The sequence below is a fragment of the Strix uralensis genome, chromosome 5 (assembly GCF_047716275.1).
Source record: "Strix uralensis isolate ZFMK-TIS-50842 chromosome 5, bStrUra1, whole genome shotgun sequence".
Classification (NCBI taxonomy): domain Eukaryota; kingdom Metazoa; phylum Chordata; class Aves; order Strigiformes; family Strigidae; genus Strix; species Strix uralensis.
This window is the reverse complement of record NC_133976.1, coordinates 83,387,675-83,414,407: the sequence shown is the minus strand read 5'-3', so window position 1 is coordinate 83,414,407 and position 26,733 is coordinate 83,387,675. Positions and strand designations below refer to the sequence as shown.

At 43.4% G+C, this 26,733-nt stretch overlaps 1 protein-coding gene across 1 annotated transcript; it reads right to left on the bottom strand.

Moving 5' to 3' along the window:
* Positions 1-209: 209 nt before the first annotated feature.
* KCNA6 (potassium voltage-gated channel subfamily A member 6) lies at positions 210-26,702 on the bottom strand. The gene is made up of 3 exons (XM_074872037.1): positions 20,680-26,702; positions 20,285-20,371; positions 210-2,748 (listed from the first exon to the last, which is right to left on the bottom strand). The coding sequence occupies exon 1, from the start codon at positions 26,700-26,702 to the stop codon at positions 25,149-25,151; it is 1,554 nt and encodes a 517-aa protein (XP_074728138.1). The 3' UTR covers positions 210-2,748; positions 20,285-20,371; positions 20,680-25,148.
* Between the last annotated feature and the right edge of the window lie 31 nt (positions 26,703-26,733).

Sequence of the window (26,733 nt, the reverse complement as noted above, 5' to 3'; positions counted from 1 at the left end):
TCTCCTCTTCAGAGCCCCTCTCCTCGCTTCCTTCCCTGTGGCAGGCATTCAGTGCAGCACTGTAATAATCACCTCTGAGGAGGATATGGTGCACTTCTGCAAGTGGCTGTGAACTGTCCTAAGCTGTATTAATTCCACATCTAATATTTCATAGGAACATAAAGTCCAAGAGTGCAACCAGTCTTTTTGAGATAAAAAACACACCACACTTTAAAAAATATTGATTTTATTCATATGTCTAGCCTATTTAACAGTGGATCACACTGATAGGAACAATCACAAATATCTAGTTACATGGTTTCATCAAGTTCTGGCCTGTGCAATGTTGGGTTTGAGTCAAGCACTATTATGGCATCACCAATAAGGACAATGATTGCTGTTCAAAGCTCAGTTGAGTCCCATCTCCTTGGTCAACTTTCAAGCCCATAATGTCTTCTCCTGCTGCGTGCGTAGGATTCTCTGCAAAGAATTTATATTCTCAAAGTCTGAATCCAGCAAACAGCCTGAAGCACATCTATAAGTTCTGTCTAGCTCATATACTTTATTTGAAAGGCTTCAGGTTTTCAGTGCAACTAACAAAAAACCCCTACCAGCCACAATTTCTCAGAAATGTTGGACCAGACTTGTATAAATCAGCCTAGCTCCAATAAGGGAGCTGGAATTACTTATCTCACCAGATGATCTGGTCTGAAAATCCCAACTGTCTTCCTTGAAATAACGCATCAGAGCAAGGTTTCACAGCCAAAGCAAAGCAATCCTGTAACTAACATCCCTGCTGTTTGTGCTGGCACACAGTATGGTCTAAAGTCTCTGACCTGCACGTCATGTATTTGAAGGGTACCCATAGACTTCTGCAGCATATTCACACCTTTCTAATGGCAGCCTGCACTTAGGTTGACTCTGAAGATAACCGCCCTTGCAATAGGGGTCCATGGCAGCTCTGACTACCCATGGTCAGCCACATGGCCTTGCCACATGGATCAGAACACACAGTGACTCAGAGAAGTCCCACACTGCAAGCTGGCTTGAACTAAGACAGAGTAGGTGTTTTTATTTTTTTGTGCTCGAACAATATGAATGTGGAGTGACTGTTGCCTCCTAAGAACTGTGGGCTCACATCCATGCTCAGGACTACTGAGCAGACCTACTCCAAAAGCACCTTTGGAGCTGGTACCTCAAAGTTTCTTTAAGCCCAGTCCTATAAACCTGTTTGAGTCACAGGTAGACAGGAAGTCACAGCTCATCAGAGGATCAGACCCTATGCCAGCAGCCATGAAGAAGTATTACAGTCCTAGGCTAGGTGCTGGGAGTTGCCAAATCAGAGTGAGCTGCCTTCTACCCCTTTTCCCTCACACATTGACTGTGAGGACCGCCAAACAGGCTAACAGTCGCTCATGAAAACGTAGAGGGTGTTATTGACAAAGGGTTTTTTATTGCTAGGGAAGCTGGATGCCCAGCATCCATCAGAGTACCTTCTGAAAATCCCTGTCATCATGCTCAGGGTATCCTTCACTCCACTCCTCCTCTCAGTCTCTCCCCTCCCAGAATCAATCCTCTCTACCCACCCCCCCGCTCTCTTATGCAGAGAGCTGGCAACACACTCAAGGTGGACCCACCTTTGGTTATGGACATTCGGCTGCATGACTGACCTTTGCTGCTACCAAAGGGAGGGGATTCCAGGCCAGAGCATCCCTCTCTGCCCGTCACTTTTCAGCGCTAATTGGATTTTCTACCAGTTTCAGCACGGCACAGCACAGCGTGGGCTTGTGGAGCTTGAAGAGCAACAGATGTTTTTACCACAATGGTGCAATGGGAGAAGACTTCAGAGCATTTTCTGGGAATGCTGCATACAATTATATTACATTTTCAGAACTGTCTGGCTATTGTGTCTTCTAAATCACATGAAAGACTACAAAGAGTGCTATTTCAGTGAAACACTCTACAGCCACTGAAACTAAGTCACTACCTCCTTAGAGCAGGCAATGGACTCACATGTTCACAAGAACTGACTGTACATATGCTAAGGCAAGACACTTCATAGGTAAATGAGAAATACCTCTAGTTTGGGCCCATCCCTTAGATATCAGATATTTCGCATGAACAGGATGATTACTACTTGTAGAGCTATGTGAACCGTCTACCATTTATCTGGGTTATAAAAACACAGTTTTGAATAGCACGGTAATCCAAGACCAAAAGACAGGCAGACAAATGGAGAGACCTTGGCCACCTGTTTGATTCTCTAGAGAAGACTATTTGCTCTTCTAAGGGCTGACCTTATGCATTTGCCAGGACTGGATCCTCCACTTGAAAAAAAGTTTAAAATAAGTTTCAACAACAGAGTCTTTTGGAGGTGCCCTGTGTCGATTTTCAGCTTCCCACAGGACTCAGTGCTTGTCTGGGGCTTTTGATGAGCAGCTCATAAATTGCTGCTAGTTAGCCACTGGCAACTGAATCCCGCTTTATTTAGTTTTCCCACAAATGAGACACATTTGATTCTTATATGGGATTCTCCCTGCCCCCTCCCTCCAACCCCTGTTCACATCTAGTTCTAGTTTCATGGAACTAAGAGTGTTAACCCCTTTAAAAACAACAGCAGCAAGAAAACCACAAAGTAAAATAAATCAATTTTCTGTCCATAAATGTTGTATTCCCCACACACAGGGAAACTTCACCAACTCTACGGTAAGAAGATGCAACTTCTTGCAGCATCCTGACATGACAGCCTTGCAGCATCCAGAATCCAGCCTAGCAAGAAAAAAAAGTGTTACGTGTTAAAAAATTGCCCAATACAAATGTGTTGTTTTGCATGAATCACAGTTAAGACATGTCAACCTAAGGGTTCATTTCTTAACAAGAATGTTTGAGGGGACTGAATTTGAGATACCTTGTCACTATAACTGCAGCTGGCTACCATGGAAAGTGCTATGTTTCTTTCCTTACCTTGATGCCTAGTATGATTTGATTTGTAGGGAATTTTTCCTTACAGCTACTGGGAATCATGCACATTTCTTCTTGCACAAGATGAAATATGCATATTAAAAGGTTGCAAAGTTTGGTAGGACGCACTGCAGTGCTGTGCTGGTCCAAGGACAGAGACCCAAGGTTTGACCTTTACTGTAACTGGGACTTTGTTAATTCCCATAGCCACTTTCTTGGTGTCTAATTTTGAGGCCTTTTAAGACAGATCTGTATTAACAATTTGGCTTACAAGCCTCTTCCTCCATGCCAGGGTCAGAAAAATCTATCAGAGAAAGAGCAGGAATTTTTTTTTTTTTTTAAATCAGATATTAAATTATTTATTGAAGCAACGAATGGGAAATGTGTTGGGTCTAAAAGGACTTTTCTTCATTTAGAGACATTGTCACACTTTGATACAGTCCATTCTAGCTGCATCTGGGTCTATCTGTGCTGGTGATACATGAAACCTAAAGGGCTATTTGTAAGTTATTAAAAATATCTGCAGTCCTCCACAACAAAAGAGACAGAAGGGGAATACAGAAGTGACTGGAATAAATGTGGCATTACCTAAATTGATCAAAGTCTGTTACAATCTGAACAGTCATGTAACAGGTCCTCAACTCAAACAATACTTACGTTTCTTTTCCCTCTGTATGTCAACGGTGCAAAACCTCAATTCTGCTAGTCTAACATCCCCCTAGAAGTTACCTACTGCATTTTTCTTTACACAGGATGCCTTATGTGTTCTGTATTGGCTTATATGATACTGTATTGTTGTGCCATATGTTCTTATGGCTTATATGATATTGTATTGGTTTTGCGTGGCAAGATTTTGGTAGCAGGTGGGCTGTGAGGTTTCTGTGAGAAGCTGCTGGAAGCTTCCCCCGTGTCCAATGAAGCCAATGCCAGCCAGCTCCAAGTCAGACCCACCACTGGCCAAGGCCGAGCCCATCAGCGAGGGTGGTAGAGCCTCTGGGATAACATTTAAGAAGGGGGAGAAAAACCCCTGTACAGCTGAAGAGAGGAGTGAAAATATCTGAGAGAAATAACTCTGCAGGCACCAGGGTCAGTGAAGGAGGGGGAGGGGATGCTCCAGTGCCAGAGCAGAGATTCCCCTGCAGCCTGTGGTGAAGACCATGGTGAGGCAGCTGTGCCCCTGCGGTCCATGGAGGTCCTTGGGGAAGCAGATCTCCACCTGCAGCCCGGGGGGGACCCCACGCTGGAGCAGGAGGATGCCCAAAGGAGGCTGTGACCACGTGGGAAGCCCACACTGAAGCAGGCTCCTGGCAGGATCTGTGGCCCCGTGGAGAGAGGAACCCATGCTGGAGCAGGCTCCTGGCAGGACTTGTGACCCCACAGGGGACCCACGCTGGAGCAGTTCATGAAGAACTGCAGCCCATGAGAAGACTCACGTTGGAGAAGTTTGTGGAGGACTGTCTCCTGTGGGAGGGACCCCACGCTGGAGCAGGGAAAGAGTGTGAGGAGTCCTGCCCCTGAGGAGGAAGGAGTGGCAGAGACAATGCGTGATGACCTGATCACAACCCCCATCCCCTGTCCCCTTGCGCTGCTCAGGGAGGGAGAGGAGGTTGAAAAAATTGGGAGTGAAGTTAAGCCTGGGAAGAAAGGAGGGGTGGGGGAAGGTGTTTAAAATTTGTTTTTATTTCTCATTATCCTACTCTGACCTGATTTGTAATAAATTAAACTAATTTCCCCAAGTCAAGTCTGTTTTGCCCATGACGGTAACTGCTGAATGATCTCCCTGCCCTTATCTTGACCCATGAGCCTTCTGTTATATTTTCTCTTCCCTTTCCAGCTGAGGAGGAGTGTGGTAAAGTGGCTTTGGTGGGCACCTGGTGTCCAGTCAGGATCAACCCACCACAGATACATGGTTAGGATGTGATATTAAATTAATAATTTTAGGACTCCTGAGTCCTAAACAAAACTCTGAGGTCCAGACTTAATTTAATTGTGTGAGTAGTTGACAGGACTAGTCATGAGCTTAAAGAAATTAAGCACGTGCCTGCTTAAATGCAAGGAATTTACACTGTTTATATTTTTACAGTATTTTCTACAAAGACAATTCCATTTCCCACTCAGTACAGGAGTGTGAAAGCAGCTTATTCCACCATGACGACCATACACTTTCTAGTCCTCGTGCTCCTGCAACTTCTGCTACTGCTTGACAATGACTCAAGTAGCCAGAAAAAGAAGAGCAAGAACAGGCTATAAAAAGAGCGTACCAGTGAGAAAGCCCTGGGCCAGAAGGTTGGTTGCAATATTGCCAAAGGCCACAGGAGGAGAAAGAAAGAAGTAGGAAAAACATCAGAGACTGGAAGAGCCTACAAAGTGAACCAGATTTATCAAGAACTCTGTCTAGATTCAGAAAGGAGAAGATGGCAGTGGTACATGAAATACATAAGCATGCATGCTTATGGAAATATAAAAATATATAAACACATTCACACTCACACAGAAGGTACATATTTAAGCAATGACTATAGAGATAGAGATGTATAAAATATTACAAGTAAGAATTTGTAGAATGTATTCGCTCTTCAAAAAGTTTTCTAAGAAAAATCCAGCTCTACCAACCAAATGTACAGCCTGCTTGCTCTGAGATCACCAAAACTGTGAAAAATCTCTGATTTGCAGGCTAAATCTGTGCTGATCTTCAAAGCAAGATTTCCTCACTGAATTTTCTTTCATATAAGCTTTCTTCTGCAGATTTATATGTTGGAGAGGGAAGTTTTCAATTGAGGGATTACAGAGAGTGAACAACAAGCCAGTAGAGATACAAAGGCTAGCTCATAGTTTTCCAAAAATTCAGAGCAAGAATAGCTGGATACAAGTAATTGCTTGGAGTTTGATAAGTCAGAGACACCATCAAACAATTCACAGGCAGAGACAGATGTCTGCAACAGCTGCGTTCATTGAAACTATGACAAATCATTGGATTTTCCTGCAGAGTGAGCAATCACAGTCGGGTTTGTTGGTCTGATTCTACTCTTAGTTTTATACTGATGTATCTGATGTGGCTCTTCCCCAAAGTCAGTAGAGATGTTCCACTGGAAAGAGTAGAGGATGAGAGTCTACATATTCAATATTTGATATCTAGGATCTCCTTTTATCCACCATGTACATTAATAATCCAACAAATGCTTAGAAATTATAAAATATACTTCCTTACGGCTTGTTTCCTGATCTACAGGGAGAAAATCACTGTTCCTTTATGGTTTGTAAATTCGTTTAGTAAAGCTCCTTAGCAGCAAACAAGATCCTTCTTGCACTGGAAGTATTGCATGGTTAAGGTATGTAATGTTATCTGCCTGTCCAAAGTAAGGATTATGCAAAATTTAAAATCAATAGCCATAGAAATTATCACAGTAAATAAAGAGAGACATGACAGAAACAGCTTTTTGAGTTTAGCATTAAAAATTTTCTTGAAGTATTTGCAAATCCCAAAGCACAAATCTAAATTTTTCTGGATCACCTTTCATCAAATGTTCTGTAAACAAAGTAACTGCAGGGATCAAACACTAGAGCATTAAGCAGATATCTGAAGACAGCTCAGCAAATATAACTGATTACCACAGAGTCATTCAACATTGAAAATATTGTGAAAAACCCAAACAGTATGGCCAAACTGTAATTTTTAATCTTTCAAATAAGCAAGGGATTAGTTAGTAAAATACAGCAGTGAAGGACTGACATGAAACCAGGGGCCAGATCCAAGTTTATAATAGTGTTTGAAAGCACCATTAAAATAATGGTTACTATCACTCACACAGAGAATGCGATAGGAAAGATTTTGACTGGGTTAGAAGACGGACTAAAGAGGATTTTTCTATGCCTATAATTCTATAAATGTAAAAGTAATAAAGTATGTAAAAGAAACTGACATGAAGTAAGGCGACTGTTGAAGCATAAGATAAATGAAATACTAAAGTGCTCCTTGCCAGCCTATGATTTACTCTTTACTCAGTTATTGCTTACTTACTTTTAAATACTACTTTAACATAAAGTACAAAACTAAACCAAGAATTTCCAAAGTGGCCAGTGATGTTGGATGCTCAGCTTGACACTCTAAAGGAACTGAATTTCAAAAAGCAGAATGCAGGTCTTGTGCAAGCATCCAGAACAAAAACTAGTATATTGCTGCCATTTTTTAAAAGGTGGTCCTTATACATGTGTAGAGGGATGCAAAGGATTAATTTGGGGGACCCATTTCCCTATCCCTTATTGCCCTTAATTTTGACAGTCTGATACTGATACCTAAATTCACAGTAAATAGGTCCTAACTTCTCAGTGAGGCTTTCTCAAAGTAGTGACAGGGAAAAAAGGACCATGCTCTGGAATGGGATGTAAACTCACATGTGCAATTTTTCAACTCCATTTCAGACACCTCCTATATCTGTGATTTGGAAAGATGCAATAATCTTCTTTAAAAAAAATCTGCTGCCTCCTGCTACCATGCAAGATCCTTGAACCCTTCTCAGTGATGATAGATGCAATCCCATTCAAACTCTATGTGCAAGTAAGAGGGAGATCTACACACAGAAACAGCTACTAGCAAGTTAACTGAGAATAAAGCTTTGAGTGTCTCTGTCATAGCTGAAAAAACTGGGGATAGCAAAAATGTAGGGAAAGTTACTTCAAGTGGATGTAACTCCATTGAAGCAATTTTTACTTGCTTCCATTATGATAAAAGAGACACACGTGGCAGTCAGGCTATTATACCGTGCAAGGAAAAGTGAGAGGTGATTAAACAAACCAGATCCAATGTATTTATAGCACCCATCTTAAAACAGAAGCAAAAAAGAGCAGCAAAATCATGAAGCGAACAACTCAGCTTCTAATAAGAGGATAAAGCTATGAATTCCTTCCAGTGTTTTGCTACAGCAAAGGAAAATGGATGCAGTGGACATATAAAATCAGTTGATGTCACAGTTCAACTGGAAAGATGCATCATCACTGCCTCACATGAGATCAGTAGTTTTAGTTTGACTAAGTGAATCAAAATATTCAGGGAAATCCCCAATACTCCATCATCCTTCCTCAAATTAAAACCCCAGTTTAACCCCACACAGTGCTGGCCATATGCAGCTCTCACTTCTCTCCCTAGGAGCCATCTGGAACTCCCTTGAGGAATCTCAACTTCCAAGCTAATGTTCTGTTTAATTTCATCATTAACAGTTAAAAGGACATTGTTGGATTTAACGTCCTTTATGACATTGTGCAAAGACTATAATGACTTGCTCCAGAAAATGGGTCACGTGGCCAAGTCCCACATCCATTCCCTTACGTGCCTAAATCCAATGTATCAAGGCTAAGTGCTTGTCCTCAGTTGCCACCAGACTCTGCAGACACACAAACCATAGAAAACACTGAATTTCTCCACATGCCTATGGCAAATGACAGTGCCACAGAGGCTGTCTTAAGCTTCAGGCCTCCCCAGCACATAGTACCAGCCCATACCTCACTACATGTATTGCTTAAAGCCTTAAGGAAAAGGTCCAGATCTGAGCATGCCGACAGGCCATGCTCCACACCTAGTGTGCTGACCACCGCTGCTTTCTCTCCCATCACACCAGAAGGTGTGATAAAACAACTCAGGGGTGAGGGTATCCATCCAGGATACCAGACACCTCATTTCTGTGCTCTCCTCTACTGCAGCTGCTTCCAAAGAGAGCCCCAGGCATTAGCAATTTAGCCACTGGGTGCTCCCAGAGTTGCGTGTTTACGTGGTGTTTGCAAAGTGTTATTTCATGATCCACTGGTAGAATGAGAAAACAAGGCAGAACCACCAGGTTGCTGGTGGAAAGAGTCTCACCCAGGAAAGAAGGAAGGAGCAAAGAGCAGGAGGTCTCATTCCCTGCTCCTAGGAGTGCTCTGGAGCCATACTTCCCCTTCTGCATCATTAATCCTATGTCCCATGAAGCTTCAGCAGCAAGGAGAGCATCGTGCTGCACCCCTAAACCAGCCTCCTCTGTTGCCTGGTGGCCAGGGGACCCTCCTTAGCAGCGTGGGTCCTGCTCATTGCACAAAAAGCAGCTGGCCTCTCTCGCATGTGCCAGTCCATGCTCAGCTTAATAAAAAAGGCTGTATCTCTGTTGTCAGGGGAGGTTTCTGCCCTGTAAGTCCTGCTTCTACGCAGACGGGGTGTAGAGCTTTGTGGATGTTGTGGAGGGTTCATGACACGTCCCAGCAGTGGCTACCTAGGTAGCTCTCCAACAGCAAAGAAAACCTCTTAAATACTTTAAATACCGGGGCAGGCAACTCTCCTCATGCAGATGGAGCCTTCGTGGCCGAACTCACCTCTGCCACAAGCTGCCAACACCCCTTCGCAGTGCAGGTCGCACATCCAAGTGTTCCCTTGTCAAATACCTCCATGGCCCACAGGATGGCACTGTGCCACCCCACAAACTCGTCACTGGCTTTTGGTGGCGTTTCCTGACAGCAACAGTCAGAATAAGGCAGACTTTTTCACATCACAGGTTTTTCCCTTTGAATTTTCAGGCTTTCCAGAATTCGGCATATTTCTGCAGATTCTCCCATGCCGGCACACCAGCTGATCCTCTGTGTCTTTGCTCAGAAAGATCACCATCTGCTTTCTGTGGGCATTTTGCTTGAATAAACAACAGTAAGCTTAACCCCCAAAAGGGTTAGCCTAGTAGCTACACAGCAACCTCCAGAACAACTGCTTCTTTTTGCTGCTGAGAAATTCTATTTGGTAAGCCTGGAACTAATAACAGCTATTGCTTACACACGCTTTCTGTGTTCAAAGCACTGTACAAAACCAAACTCAGTTAACAATCTTGCTAATTCCCACATCATTTGCATTCTACTTAAGATCACTGCAAAAGTTTGGATTTTCTGTAGCCTATAGCTACCCAGCATGGACTGGAGGGGGCTCAAGCCTTTACGGGCACATGTATGGGCACACTTGGCCCATATGCTCCAGCTGAATTGATACAGCATCCACACAGTTTTGCAATCCTCTCCCATTTATGGGTCAAAGATGGAGCCAAACCACAGGACCCAGGGTTTAGATTTTTCCCTAGACTCACAAAGCATCCCTTCAAGAAAAATAATCTGGGAAAACTGCAGAGTCAACGACTTTAAAATTCAACAAGATATACTTGTTCTTGTTAAATTTTTTGAAAAGGATCACCAAGGTCAATTATTTCAGCTTAAAGTATCTGAGAAGATGAAGTAACGTGAGTTTTACTCAACTTCAGTCTAACCTTTCCTGCCAGCTTTGACTTCAGTTGCTACCCTTGTTAAAGCCTTATCTGTTTTATCTTCATTGCTGTTTTAAATGCTTTTTTGCAGTATGGATATATCCAGGGAGCCATAACACAAAATCACAATAAAATATTAGAGCTGGGTCTACAGCAGAGGCAAAGACAACAGTTGCTAAGGACAACAGGCTACTGGGGACAGCAAAACAACCATGGTCCTGCTGTCTGCTCTGCTTATACAGAATCACAGAATTGTCTAGGTTGGAAAGGACCTTGAAGATCATCTAGTCCAACCGTTAGCCTAGCACTGACAGATCCCAACTACACCATATACCCAAGCCCAGGAAAGCCAGGATTGCAGCTGCTGATGAGAAGTGTGGAAATGGGCTTGGGGACAAGGAAACTGCTGCCACGGTTGTGGCAGTGGTAAAAGTCATCTCCACTCCTTACCTCTCCCCTCCTCCCAAGGGTCTTCAGGGCCCCTCTGGCTCAGCTCTCCTTCTCTCTCTCTTTGTTCCTCCCCAAGGCTTAACTGTGGCCCCACATATGCAGCAATATTTAATTTTGCATTCGCAGTTGAGACACATCAGGCTGGCACAGTAAAACATTAATAAACTGAAAGCAACTGCATTAATTTATAGGAAAGTTGCCATGCTTTGATGAAGTCATAGAGTTAAAAGAAAGCACTGTGAGGGAAGGCATTGCTTTGGTAGACTCCACACATGGAGGTGGTGTGGTGCAGGTCATACACTCAGGGGATCACCAGAGCAACAGTCATCTAGAGACAAGGAGCGTGATCAAAACCAGCAATGGAAATGCAAGCAGCAAGTTCATTTACAGCTGGCCTGTCCCTAAGAAGTGGATGATCTGGGTTCAAAGGATCTTTTGCTCCTGTAGCTCTTTCACTGTCAAGTACTAATCCAGCTTAGAGCAAGAGGCAGGATTTTCAAATCTGCTTGTTCTTGGTCCAAATTTGTTTCACTAAAATCACTAGAAAAAAATTCCAATAGCCATGCTACATTTAGGCTTTAACAGGCATTTTTTTCAAATGCTATCTTGTACCTAACTTCTGGGAGTGAAATTTATAGTATCTTCTGAGTGCTTGGCTAAGTATTTACACTCCCACTATAGTTGCCTGAAGACCCAGTATTCAGGTTTACGATTACTGATGGAAAGCATGGAAAGGGATGTAGGGGCACAGGGAAAAACTAACAGAGGCAATGTCACTGAAGCAAGTAAAGAAGGTCAATATCCCATTTATCCTGTTTCCAGCTGTGAAAATAATGATGCCCTTTATGGAAGTTACAACCATATGAAATCAGAAACAGGCTTACAGAGAAGCTGACTAAAGGTCCCACAGTAACCAGCTGCCCCAGATGCAAACCTTAGTCCCACTTTCCAGCCCTGCCTCACACTATCTGCTTGTGATTTTCTGTAGGAAAAAGGGCCATTTGCATTATCCGGAGAAAAATGAATTTACCAATGAATACATTGATTATTCCTATATATCCTTATCACTGATAAATACCCAATGGCATGCCAAGGAGAGAAAGACTTTATTTCCCTTCTACAGTTGGGGAAATTGAGGCACGGGAAAAATGAAACATCAGATCCATACAAGATCCAGACCTAGAATGTGCCCGTAAGCATCAGTCAGTCTGTCCACAGATGGGTATGGCTCTGTGGCAAATCTGACAGTCAAAACTCAAAATCATTCAAATATGAACTTTAGTTATGCTTCGAGATACGGAATTTTCAAGATAAGAGGTCTCATTTCCTACCCATATGGAAAATCAACCAACTGAAAAACTAAAGACTTCTAAAACACCCTGTACCACCCTGCCTAGTTGGCATCAGGAGAAAAATGTGCTGATGTATGAATACCAGCTGAGAATTTGGCTGCACTTGCCTGAAACCAACTCTCTGCATCAGTAGGGGTGTTAAAATATTTCGGCCATCAAGAAAACTCTTGATGCGTCATGGTGGGCACAAAGACATGACAATGGCCCCTCTCCAAAAATTTAAGTGATTCAGGCACCTAAATACACTATAGGACAGGAAGGAATTTGCAAGAGGATTCATCTGGGCCTTTTCGCCTATGCTTGCTTCTGAATCACCAAACTATGACTAAATATAAACCATGAGGAGCCATAATTGCTATTCTATGTATCGTCATATTCCTCTGAAAGACCATAAAGGAACAAAAACTAGAAAAGCATTTAGGAGGATTAGTTCTTAACAATGCCAGTGAAAATCTATAAAGAATTATCTTGCCAGATTCAAAGTGCAGATTTGACTGCTCAGTACCAGTGAGCTGCTAGCATCCAAACCACCTTCGTGCTTGGAGAGCAAATAGAAATCTGTGAGACATGGTGAACTCCTCCAATCCACTGCGTATTTTCTTCTGCTGCTTTAATACCTTGGTCCCTGATAGCAATTCAAGGGGTGAAAAAGGAAAAACCTGCATAAATTTACTTCTTTTGGACTAGCTGTGAAAAGTTGATGTCAGCCTCTTATCTCCATGGCGCATTCAACGGGCTTTCAATTTACCTTGCAGTAAGTCAGCTCTGGGCTTTGTCAGATAGAAATATTTTGCACGCCTTTAATTATAAGGCAGCCTGCAAGGGAACAGGGAGTCACGAATAAGGGGGTTGCACTGAATATTTTGTGTCTGAGCCTGAAAAACAGAAATCAGATCAGCATGGCCAAAGCATTGGCCCAGAGCCAACACAGAGCTAGGTAACAGCAGGACTTGTTAGCATTTGGATATTCCATGAGTCTCATGCACAGGGCCAAATGTTTTTCTGTGTCTGTTTGATCTTCACTGTCCATATGTTCATTACTACTGTTTTGACAGTACTACAGCACAGTGTCCTTAGGGAGTAGGGGTCCGCAACTGTGCCTGACATATATAGGTATTAGGTAAGAGATGAAGCATGCTCAGAAAGATCTCCCTGTCTAAATGGTTGAGGGAAAAGAAGCAACTAAATGGCATAATACTATCCCATTTTATTGTGGAGGCACTGAGATATGGGAGACATCCGAAGGCCGTGTGGCAATACTGGGGACTGTCCCCTTGACTCCAAGTCCTTTGTTTAATTACAAGACCTTCCTTATTAAGTCATCTCTTAACTAATGAAAAACGTTACACAACCTTTTGATGCATCTTACTAATAAGCAGAAATGCCAGGGCCAGAAGTACCAGCAAGTGGGTTTTTTTCTATGTAGGTTACATGATTGGGGGATGGGGGATGGAGATGGAGGAGAAAGCTGCATCAGTCTCCAAAACCCATCACAGCTATATCGCAGCTGCAGCTGGCTTGATCAATATATATTCAGACATCTTCTATGGAAATGTTGATTAATGGTTACTGTGCAAAGAAAAGCTCACTACTCATCTTGTCTGAAATCCACTTAGCTAAGTGTTAATGGCAGTTCACAAATCTGCACAGTGTTTTTTAAAGAGCCAACAAGAAAAAGTAAGTAAGGAGGTGAGCTACAGCACACTGCAGATAGCACCTTCTACTTCCATTCTTACCAATACACCCAGAAAATTATCAGTAATCATTTTTTCGGGTTTTTTTATGTTGCTTTTTTTTTTTTTTTCCATTATATAATCTATGAGTAAAAAAAGATCCTAAAAGATTACCTGTTGAGTGGAAACAGGGGGAGCTCAGAATTCATACTGATATGTTCTAGCAAGTCAGACTGCATTGTAAAAGCAGTCTGGACTCCCTAAATAACTTTTACCTGTGCAGGTATTCCAGTTGTAGGAAAGAACAACTGGTCTCAGCAATAGCCAAAGCACTGGAACATCCCTTCTGTCGCTTCTAATACATGCTGTAGTACCCCTACCATTTGGTCTGTCACTTAAACTCTTTTGGAGCATCTGAATATCACCTAACTGAATTCGAAGAAGTATTGGTGCTGACACTGGAGCGACACTGGTAGTAATCAGGAACAACCAACAGCTACCACTACATTGCCTGGAAAAAAGTTTCTTAAAAATAAACTCTCCTAAACCAAGGACAATCCCCTCCCTTCAAAAAAAACCCCAAAAACCCACCAAAACAACTTCATGTTGTATCTTTCATTACAGATCAAAGTAAAAAAGACATAAATGCAAAATTCTGTATTTTACATTGTTTACACACATTTCCTTAAAAAAAATTAAAACCCAAAAATGTTCAGAACATTAAGAAAATGATCACGCACATTACAAAATTTTCCAAACATGCATTTTCTAAAGAGTACCACAATGAGCTGAAATGAAACTCCTCCTACAGATATTGCTGATTTTGAGGAAGAGGCATCTTTTGATGGAAATATGTCCTACAGAAATTTTTGCAATCCACTGTGGAAAACTGTAATATATCCTCACATAACAGACTAATGGATAAGCAATAGTGAATACCCCCCAAAATGTTTCTGAAAGTCACTGTGCTATCTCCAAGGACAGACTACAAAGCTCAATTGCTTTGTGGGTATTATTTCGTAAGCATGAAAGCCCGTAGTCTCCAGTACTAAAAGGAACGTACCTGACAGCACTATTTCTGATACATTAAAGTATGAGCATAATTCAGAGCTTGAGAAATATACAAGATAGTTGCGGCACTTACCTAAAGAAAATTTACAGTGATAAAGTAGATATTCTAAGCTTGGCCATCTGACACCAAACTGAACCAATAGGTAAACATCTTCTCTGTACCTTTCTATTTTACGTACTGATGATGAAGTGGGATTCAAACACAAAGCACATCTGTTCCTCCATCACTGACCATGGAGCTTGTGCATAGACCTCCCTACTGTTTAATGACAGCACTACCCTTAAAAATATAAACCCATTATGAGAATGCAGGTCTTGACCAAAGAAGGTTTAAAACTGAAGTATGGAAAAGGTAAATAGGGTCAGAACTTGGTCACAACTTAAGAGCACGTTAGTGTTTCACACAGTGGATAGGGTGCTCTTGAGCTGTTTATTTTGCAATGCAAAGCCAAAACAAAGAATATGTGTAAATACTATTTATGCATAAATAAATCAGACTGGCTTGAAGAGTCACAATAAACACACCTCCCATGCTTCTTACATATCCTCATGAATCTATACAATTGTAGGATTTGCTCCTGCTCTTTAAATGTACTCCCTGTCAAAGTCAACACCTCCTTGCTAAAAAACATGGTTGCCCAGGGCCAAGAACATGAAGGTTTGCTCTGTAGTGCTAAAGAAGGAGTCATGGGTTCTGCTCATTTAGACTCATGCTTTCCCACGACTCTCCACAGATAACTGTGCCTTATTCCGTTCCTACTATAAAATCAAAATGTAATAATGCTCTCTCACCACTGGAAAGTTCTTCAGGCTCCAAAGAGGTATATTCAATTTTAGCCTTTAACCATATAAGCCCTTTGACCAGCTTTTTGCTCTGTGTTTGTATGGTGATTGCTGCAGTAGGATCTTCACCATTAATATGTTACACACCTCAAGACCAATGCTCTGTACACACGGCAGTGCACATGCTATAACAACAGTAAATTAAGAAGCACATAAACATAAGTTGGTTTCAACAGTGAACTGAGCTCAGAAACAGACGTGACACTGTGTTCATGGTTCAAATGAAACTCATTGGCTCACTCTATATTTGTTATAATTCCTTCCTGTTTTGGCTTACTGCCATAACTCAAGGAATTATGCCAAGCACTTGAGACAAGCACTTAAAACAACTTACGGACAACCGAATTTGTGTGCACCATCCTGCTAATATCATTGATAAAGCTCGAGTGGTCTCCTTATCCACATGCTTTCATAATGTGCACGTTTTTTTCACAAAATTTTCTTTACTTTGTGCTTTTTTTTCTACTTAGAAGAGAAAAAGCAGAGCTATTTCAAAGTTAAAGAGCAGAACTAGCTAGCCAAAATATAGATAGAAATCACAAGACGATGATTTTCCTCACAGAAGTGAACAAAGAGCAGCAACAAGCTAGAAGGGTCAAGGACAAAGTATAAGGATGGATTCTTCTTGACACTTTTGTGACATGGAGCTGAATATATGCTTGAAGTTCCCACCTTGGTCACCGTCTATTCTATCTGCTGAGCTTAAGGGGATAATCTGTGACTTTTCCATAGGATGAAATGAACTGAAAGAGCTAAGAGAGGAAACGTGAAGCTTTATTCTGTCTCTGTCAGAACAGTGCCTGGAATAGGAAATTATTCTGCTAACCTCTTCAGGGCAGTGGCCATTGTTATCAACAGCTCTGACCTTCCGTTCAACAAAAGTTGTTGAAGATCATTCATCGCTGTTGCTTTCTGCATCCAAATCAGGTAACCTGGCTGAGCTGCAGCAGATCTGGCTCAAGACTTTTTTCAAAATTAGGGACAATGCGCTGTTCCAATGATTCTGGGGAGCTCGTGGTAGTAAGGAATTACCAGAGACCGCAGGAAGGAGGAAGGTCAGCATAGAGCTGGAGAGCTCAGGAGAGGGAGAAAAGACCAGACAAGGTCAGCAGAGGTTCCAGGTTGAGGGGAAGAGCAGTGAACAGAGATTGGTGATTTTTTAAAGGGCATGAACCTCCCCTCTGTTTCCAGACTAGCTCCTAGAGTGATCTGACACCCCCTGCCCCATCCTACCCCACTCCTAGGACTTCTTTCTCTTCCCCCAGTCCCATAGAGAAAAAACATCTCCCAAGAGTCACAGTTCCTCCCCTAGTTCTCCCTCCTACCCACACACCCCAAGTATTAAATAACAAAATCACCAATTGTTTTGTAGCTAAATGGGTGCAGTATGGCAAATGAGCTGGACGACAAAAGAAATGAGGGAATTTCTCATCTGTCCAGCATCTCAAATACATCCCAGGTGTAGGAGAGGATTCTAGTAGACAAAGTCACTGAACTCAGGCTATTTCCATTACATGTAACTAATTCCACATTACCCCTTTCATAAATTTAATAAAGTCCATCTGAAAAAAAAAAAAAAGAGTTTGTTTTTGCCTTCATTTTTCCTATTCAACCTGGAATGAGCTTTTATTTATCCTTCTTTGTCTGTTATATTAGAAATCACCTTCTTCTTTCCAGGGTAAATTTATTCACAGCTAGTTTATGCTCTATTCTTCAAACACCAACATTGCCTTTTAACTTAAATAGCTCCTACCTCTTTTGGCTACTCTGCCCCCAGTATTTTTGTAACTATAGATCTTGTCAATCTTTTGCTGGCCTAGAAAAGTCAGGCTCTTCCAGCTTCCTCCGGCAAAGCAGTTTCCATTCACCTGATCATTCTTGCTGTTCTTCCGTGCATCCTTCCTGACCAAATTTAGGTACCACAAATGCACACAGCATTCCAGATGAGCCCTTACAGAATTAACATTTCCCAGGTGGTACTGAACGTGCTCCTTCTGAGACTTTCAAAGACTTGCACCTGCAATTTTCATGGCTGCATTACTCTGTTGGCTCAGTGACACTGGCACTCTGGCTGATCTTAGGACCCCCAATCTTTCTTTTTGTTTGTCTTCCCCAACTGATAAGCTTGCCACCAAAATCCCTGTCACACCTATAACTTCTGTGCATATCTTTCCATTTCTTTAAGTCAATTATTCAGTCATCTAGTTCTGTATCTTAATCCACAGTCTTGATGACACTTAGGTTGCTTCATTGCTAAATTTCATAGTCTCAGCTCTACTGCTAATATTTTAAACAATCCCAGGACTAATCCTTGAGTAACTCCTTTAAGAACCTCCCTCCTGTCTCACACTTCTGATTTACTCTGTTCTTTACTGACTCTGTTTCTTCTATTCACTGTCATCTGCCCCATCTCGAGTGGTATTTTTCCACACAACACACTAATGGCTTTCTGTCCAATTTCAGGGAAGGCATGACTGAGATCAGCAGAGTTAGAGCAGGAAAGTAGCCCAATTTAGTGTTTTAGTATTCCCTGAAAATGGAGACTCTGAAGCCAGCAGATGTATAGCCAACCTGTATAGCAACGATTTTCACATAGCCATAACAGCAAAAAACAGTAGGAGGGGTAGAGTTTGTCTCCATGTCTACCTCTGCTACCCTTCTGTTGTTATATTGCTTAAGACTTGCAATTACATTTCTTTAGCTTAAAAATCTCTGTCTCCTTGTAAAACATATCCAAGCAAGAGGAAGCTGCTGGAAATTGGAACGGGAAAGTGGTCAGGAATCTAGGACCAGCAACTGCTCCATTCAACATGGGCCATCTGGTGACTACACGTGCCCCACATCAGCCTGACTTCTGCTCCAGCCAGGCACGTGGGTGTGATGGCAAGGACACAGAAGAGCTGAGCATAGCACAGCAGACAGGCGCTCGCCTTCCCCTTATGGTATGTTAATGGTGCACCTTCCTGAGAGGGCTGTGGCAGACAAGCAAACAAAAAGACAGTGGTCCAATTCTGCTTTCATCGGGGATAAATTTGGAGTCACTTCACTGACGTCAGTGGAGTTATCCCAGAATTGCACCAGTGTAAAAGAGGGCAGCATCTGCTTCCTGAAAATGGATGCCATCAAGCTAATTGAAAACAACAGATGCATCAACGAGCAGCAAGAGGAGACAGTAATGTTCCAGTTTTCTTGTAAAATACCATTTCATTTCTCTCCAGAGAATGTAAGAGAATAAACCAATATGAATTCTAAAAGCCAAATCTTCTGTTGGTGTAAAATTGCGTACAACCTTTTAGGTGAATGGAACCAATGTGTATCTACAACACCTAAAGAGATCTATTCAACACACCTGCACTTACAGCCCTCTTCTTTGAGCCTGATTCATCTCTCACAGTTACTTAAATTATTAGTCCCACCATTCATAGCCTTAAGGATACATTTATCTAACCTCAGGTAGAGAGCAGAATTGCGACCCCAGTTTTCTTTAAACAACCACTGGCTACAATAAATTACTAACTTTGAAATTTAAAAATAAATTTGGTGATTAAAATGGTACATTTATGACTTATAGCACTTTTTGACTAAGGGCTTCCAAACCTTTACACCACTGAATCTTTATATCCATTCAGTGAAAGTGAAGCTAAAGAAGGACTTACTGAACTTTAGTGATATTTTTTATGAAGACAAGAGGTTTCCCATGAGTCTTGTCTCTAATGAATAGACAACGTGGCTTCAGTATTTTAGGGTGACCATGGAAATTAATGAGCACTTTCTCTCCTGTAAATCTTTTCCTTTCTTTCACTAAGAAAAAGTTGTACACAGGAAAGTTCAATCTATTGCTTCAGCCCCTCTTAATCTGCAATACAGACAACATGGATATTTCCTGCGGTGAGTGTTTACCAATGAATGTTTATGCTTTAGGAACATAAAACCCACACTGATCACAGTTATGTGTTTCCCAAAGTGTAAAATTATGCTATAAAATCCAAGCTCTTGTGCCAGCCAACAAGCCCCAGACAGACTTCCCTGGAGCAAGTGAAAACCCAGTCAGTTAGGCAAGGCATATAGAATTGACATGTGCTAACAACATAAGATACTCTGAAAATCAAGGTTACTGCAGTCCCAGTCTGCTTTCCCCCAAAAACATTATTCTGGGTTTATCTCCCTGACTGGGGTCTTGCCTTACTTAGGACCTGACCCCGCACAAGAAGAGCTCCTTCGCGTAATTGGTGGGCAATTTCATCACCAGCTGTCTTTGGTGGCAGCTAAGGACACTCAGCATTCACTGGTTCATTTTATCAGAAGATTAAGTCTTTTCATCCTGCAAGCACTTGCTCCCCTCCTTAACTTTATGTGTAAAGCAAATGGCTGTAAGTCAGGGATTCGACTGTGAGCTTGCTGATAATATGGCTACAAATGTCTTCAGAACAGGATTTGTCTAGAGTGTGAGCTCCAAAGAGCAAAGATGAAGAGCTCAGACTGCGCTTTCTATTACAGCAATGTAAATAGAACTATCTTGTGCTTACAAGGCTGCAGCTGAGGGCAGAATCTTGTTTAGTCTTAAACTTTTCTATGAATTTTTTCTGCACATTTCCACCGTTGAGAAAAACAAAGAAACAAAATGATGCTGCTCTCATTTTTGTCAATATAAACTTAAAGAGAAGCTTAAATTTGCTGAGTTTGGTAGACTTACCTGGACTTAAATCAGATGAGAGCTTTTGGGAAAGCTGTGGTTAACTCCTGCTGTAATCTGCAGATCATTCCCTGATGTAAACAGGACCTCAAGAAAAGAACAAACAAAAATAAGCATTTTAACAAATAGTGCATATGTTTTGACTTGATGCAGAAGACTGAAGCTGGAGCCCAGTATAAACCAAGGTAGTTGTACTAAATGGAGTTTTGCCAACTTGAATCAGCAGATGGTGAGGATCTGGCTCATACTATATTTTTGTAGTTTATAATTATCTTTCTTTCTTCACCTAGAACCAGATTCTCCCTTTAGGCTGCAAATCTTAATTAGGAAATCCTTCCTCATTAATTGCAAGAAACTCTTAGTCATTAATTTCACAGAAGAAAAAGAAACCTTACCTACTTCTGCTACAGCAGCAGACACTGAACTCTTTGTTCCTTTGCTTTTAGGGTTGATGCTGTTCTTTCCGTCACGGTATGGAAGACACTTCAGTCCTTACCCTGTCTCTTGCTGCCCTGAATTTCCTTTATACTCATTCTTCTTTATCTCCATAGGGATCTCTGTATGCTGAACAAGAGGGCCTAGGAGAGAACACCAAGTCCAGTCACCTTCACCCCCACAGCTGCTGTAGCAGTGAATTTTTATCCACGAAAGCTGGATCAAAAGGAACAGGGCCGGAACAGAAAATTGCTTAGAAATCCCAGATTGCAACATTTTCCAAACAGGAGCAGAACAGGAATTTCATCTTGGAGGTAAATGCAAGAATCCACCAGTAAGGTAGACTTTGAAATATCGCGGAACAGGTCTTTGTGCCTTTCACACTTACAGTCTTTTCTGTCGTTGATGAGTTGTGGATAAAAAAAGGTGTCCTCAGTAAAATTCTTCCTTTCCTTTCTTCCCCAACTCCAACAAGATGATTTATGCCCTGTCCTGCTTTGGTGCAAAACATACTGTGGGAAAACTGTCTGGGGAAGTGATTGTCACAGGACAGCCAAGGGTTCAGGAAGGAGCAATAGTCTCTTCCGCAGCAAAACTATTTCCTAGTGAAATTGTTGAAAGAGAAGGTTCTGTTTTTTTTAATGTGATGCTTTAGCTTGTATTCCTTGTCACTGGGCACCTAGATGACTCTCATTCACAGGCCAGTTGTCCCTCAGCTCCTTGACTGAGCACTCAGATTGTCCTTCACACACTCCCCACCTTCCTGTGTGCAAGGATATACAGATAAAATCCCTTCCCACCTCCTGCTTTGCACTCTCTGCTTTCAGATTGAGATTACTGTCTGTCTGGAGTTGGACCGGACAGTTGTACATGATATAAGGTGATGAGAACATCTTCAGTAAGCAAAGAAAACAACTGTAAAGATTAGATATTAATATCCGAGAACTGAAAATATTCAGCAAGTGCTTTTGCTTGTAGCCAATGTCACAGGGCAGAGAGAAACAGTCTGGGAGGTTGTTATGGAAACAAGTCCCTGGAGGTGCCTACTTTGCTTCTTGAGGATGCGCTCTGCCTTCATAAGGAAATAGCTAGACAGACAGACAGATTTGTATTTTGAACATCCAGGAGTGAGTGCTAAGAGCCAAGAACCTGAGGTAAGATTTTTCAAAGCATCTCTGTGATTTGGCGACGTGAGTCCTCTGTAAAGTCAATGGCACGGGTGCCACTACGTCACTTCAGTCACTTGAAAAAATTCCAAAGGCTCCTTAATAAAAACGTCGAATTCCAGAAGTTCTATAATACCAAGTATTATTGTTGACTCTGGGGCTTCACTGCCTTGCTTCTCAGGAGATGCTCAGAGAGGAATTTACATGCCTAAATCTAAGTCCCTATGTTACAGCTTCCAAGCTTTTGTTAGCTTTTTATATTTCTCTTAGCTCGAACACAGAAAACCCAGGGAGCAAACACCACTCCTGTTTTACACATTTTCATTTGCACTTTCTGTTCGGAACTGAAAAATGTGGCTTGCAAAAACTGCACAAAGCTGTCTGTTTGCAACAAAGTTCCTTCACACCAGTGTTTTGTGTATGTATGCGTGCACGTGTCTGTGTGCAGACAACACTCCAGCTAGAAACTCACTGCTGAACTTCACCTGAGAGCAGGAAATCTCTTTACAAGAGCATCTTTACAAGACTCGCTGGGATTATGCTACCAGTAATTTGTCTCACATCTTTTCTTCCTTTTGCTGGAGTCTCCATGCCCAGCCGTCTGTCATGCTGGTTGGGAGAACAACCTGTTCTGAGCAGGGGAGGCTCCTGCCTGGCAGGGGCAATGGGGTCAGGCCCAAGGGAAGAAACAAGCACGGGAATTTTCTGACGTAGGCTCAGTGTGCCTCATGCCTCCTCCTGAACTTGTGCTTAACCTGAGTTTTTTTATATCTTACTTTGGGGAAACTTTTATCAGCTGATACAGTCAGGCATAAAATAACCCCAAACATGGGCATTCTGCTAGGAGACAGCAGCAGCTTTGAAACATTCCTCTTAAATAACAGGTTCTCTTGCTAGTTTCTAGTACATCTGCTAGAGCAACACAAAATTTGAAGAAGAGTCACTCTTTTGCCCTCACAGAAAAGATTTCATTATAGGGACCCTGAAACACAACCAAGAACAACAACATCTTTTTACTGAATTAACTCAATGACCAAGACAACTTTTTTACACAAAATCAACAGAGATGCCACTGTGCTGATCCTTCCTCCATCCCATTTATTCACCAGGATTACTTACCCACCGGCTCGTTACATGCTTCTGGGGATGTAGAACGGCTCCCAAGGCCCAGCCCTTCACACACGTTTGCCTCAGTCCCGATGAACCAAAGAGGAATTAGGTGCCTATGTCTCCAGGCAAACTCCTCTCACCTATAGAGCCCACACCACATCACACTTGTGTCTCTCAGACTGACCCGCAGTAACCGAGACAAGTGGCGTTTTGCTACCGATTTCAGCGAGAGAGAGAACAGAGGTTTTAATATAATGGTTGTGCGCTGACCCCGAGGGAGATCCCTGCACATTAAAAACCTTTGAGAAGACAACGGGACTCTGGAGAAATGAAGCAGTTAGGATTTACACAAACAACTTCTACCATATGACCAGGGCCCAGATGAGGAGAGGCCACAATAAAAGCACTCAAGGCACGGAGCCAGATCTCAGGACAATGAAAAGCAAGCAGGGTAACGAAGATGCAAACAGATCCCATCTCACAACCAGTTCTACAGCCAGTTCTGACTATATTAAAGTATATGCCTTTAGAGTTCTTAGCCTTATTGTTGAAAAGCATAATATATACATATACATAAAATGTATTCTATATATTTTGCATCTTGATATTATGCCTGGTTTATGTATTACATGTGTCACATGCAATATGTAGTACATTCTAATATGCATATCATACAGTATGATGCAAGGCATTAATGACTGCCTTTGCTTCCATACACATGCACGCACGTGAATGCAGAATATACACTTAGATTTAAAACAAGAAAGACTTTTCCTTGCAGGAAAATTTGCCAGTAGAATCCAAAAGCATCCACTTCTCCTTCTCACCCACTGGCAGCATTTGAAACATTTTAAAGTTAGATGTAAGGCAGAGCTGATTAATAAAATGAAATGATCTGGGAAGCAAAATGTGCGTCTTAAGATGCAAACCTCTGGTCCCTTGGCAAAAGCATCTCTTCAAGGCTAGCTGTTTCTCCCCTCATTTGAAGGGTCTGGGGTATGCTGTTGGGTTTGTGCAGATGGCTTAGGGAAGTTTGTATCCGTGCCAGTCTAAATCTCCAATGTTGACACACTTACCCCGGGGCAATTTACGCCTGTGACCTGCTAAATCAGTGCAATCTTCAGACAGCACAAGTGCAGCCGCCTGTGGTCAGGGTTTTTCAGCAATGTCAACAAAATACCAGCATGCAAACTTCCCTCAGCTATACAAACGCTTCAATAAAAACGCAGTGGAGTCAATTGCTCTCACATGCCTGAATACAGAGCTGGGTATCTGAAGCATAAAGTACATCTCATTAAACGCTTTGTGTGGAGATAAACTGCGGAGATAACAAATGAATTTACTCAAATGTGCCTTGCATCAGAAGGCACTTAGCACTATGATGATTAAGTTGGTACTATAAAAGCCAATTGACATCAGGGCACTGGCATAAATAAGGCTGAAATAAGCTCAAAACACAGAGAATCTCCACCAAGCCTGTTGATTTCTATAAGCCTGTTTTTGATAAATGGTATATGGTCACAAGTAGCGAAGAGCTTTAAGATCTATGCACCTTTTCCTGAAACACGAACCAAGAGGATCTTTAGCATGCCAAGGGTTGCAAAGAAGGCAAGCATCTGCTTGCTGACTTTCCCCTACAGCTGCAGAACTCACTGTGATGCTGGCTACAGCGTTTCCATTATTCAAAGGCAATGGCATGGCAGGCGTGACTGATCCCACAGCCAAGGGCACTGCGCTGGCACAGGAACTGAGGGCACAGCTTAAGCCAGATGTTTGTAGCCCCTTTAACTGTTTACTCCCTGCTGAATCCTTCAGCTGAAGTAGTGGCAAGGGCTTCTCTGCTAGTGGAGTAGAAAGGCAAGGTTTCAGCGCAAATATTGGATTAAAGCAGTCTTCAAAAAGAGAAAGAAATTCACGAGGGAGTGGGGGATGACAGCTAGCGCTCCACGGAATAAAGCAAGAACATTTCTGGCTGCACACGGTAATGAGAAACAGCAAATCAGGACAGAAGAGCCCATTATCACAATCATTCTGTTTACGGTATCACAATTCACAGTCTGGCATTTAAATGCTGAATAGATCCAGCTGCTAGTAGGAAGACGGCTGTGCAGCAGCTTGCAGATCCGTGTCTGGACCCAGGATAACAAATCTGATCACACCTCTGTCAGCATTTTCTTCTCTTTATAACCCTGGTTGTTGGGAGGAATGAAGTTGGAATATTTCATGGACTCCAGGTCTTCTGCTTCCAGGAATTCAGATTTGCTGAGAGACTGATTACTGTCCCCCTTCTTGGGCTCGGAGAAGGGTGACTGCTGCTGGCCACAGGTGACGTGGGTGTACTGGCACTGCTCTTCATGGTCAGTCTCTCGGTGGTAGAAGTAGTTGAAGTTGGACACGATGACAGGGACGGGCAGAGCGATGGTGAGCACACCCGCGATGGCACACAAGGAGCCCACAATCTTGCCACCAATTGTCATGGGATACATGTCCCCATAGCCCACGGTGGTCATGGACACCACCGCCCACCAAAAAGCATCAGGGATGCTGGTGAACAGGGAGTCGGGGTCATCAGTCTCTGCAAAGTAGACAGCACTGGAGAAGAGGATCACCCCGATGAAGAGGAAGAAGATGAGGAGGCCCAGCTCCCTCATGCTGGCCTGGAGAGTCTTCCCCAAGATCTGCAGCCCCTTGGAGTGCCTGGAGAGCTTGAAGATCCTGAACACCCTGACCAGGCGGATGACTCTGAGGATGGCCAGGGACATGGCTTGCTGCTGGCCCCCGTTGTTGCTGCTGCTGCCGGGCTGCTGCTTCTGCTGCTGCTGCTGGGCCAGCTCGGTGCCCAGGGTGATGAAGTAGGGGATGATGGCCACGATGTCAATGATGTTCATGATGTTGCGGGAGAACTCGGGCTTGCTGGGGCAGGCGAAAAAGCGGACGAGGAGCTCAAAGGAGAACCAGATGATGCACAGGGTCTCGATGAGGAAGAAGGGGTCAGTGAAGAAGGGGCCGGCGCCGGCAGCGGGGCGCAGGGGCGGTGGAGTCCCGCTCGGTGGCGGCGGCGGCGGCAGCAGCAGCGCCTCGTCACCGGGCAGTGCCGCCTCCCCAAAGCCGGGCTGGGCGCCCTTGGGCTCCTGGCGAAACTCGGGCAGGGTCTCCAGGCAGAAGATGACGATGGAGATGAGGATGACCAGCACGGAGACGATGGCGATGGCCCGGGCCGGCCCGGAGCTCTCGGGATACTCAAAGAGCAGCCAGACCTGGCGCTGGAAGTGGTGCTGGGGCAGGGGCTTCTCCTCCTCTTGAATGAAGCCCTCGTCCTCCCGGAAGGTCTCGATGGCCTCCTGGCCCAGCTGGTAGAAGCGGATCTCCTCCAGGAAGATGTCGAGGGGCACATGGACCGGCCGGCGGAGCCGCCCCCCGGACTGGTAGTAGTAGAGGATGGCGTCGAAGCTGGGCCGGTTGCGGTCGAAGAAGTACTCGTTGCGGAGCGGGTCGAAGTACCGCACCCGGCGGCTGGGGTCCCCCAGCAGCGTGTCGGGGAAGATGGAGAGGGTCCGCAGCTGCGTCTCGAACCGCAGCCCCGAGATGTTGATCACCAGCCGCTCGCTGCTGCAGCAGCTCCCGCCGCTCCGCTCCTCGCCCGGCGCCTCCACCTCCGCCTCGCCCGCCCGCGGGGCCGCCAGCGCCAGCGGCTCCTCCGCCCGCATCCCGCCCGCTCTGCCCCGGGGCCGCCGCCGC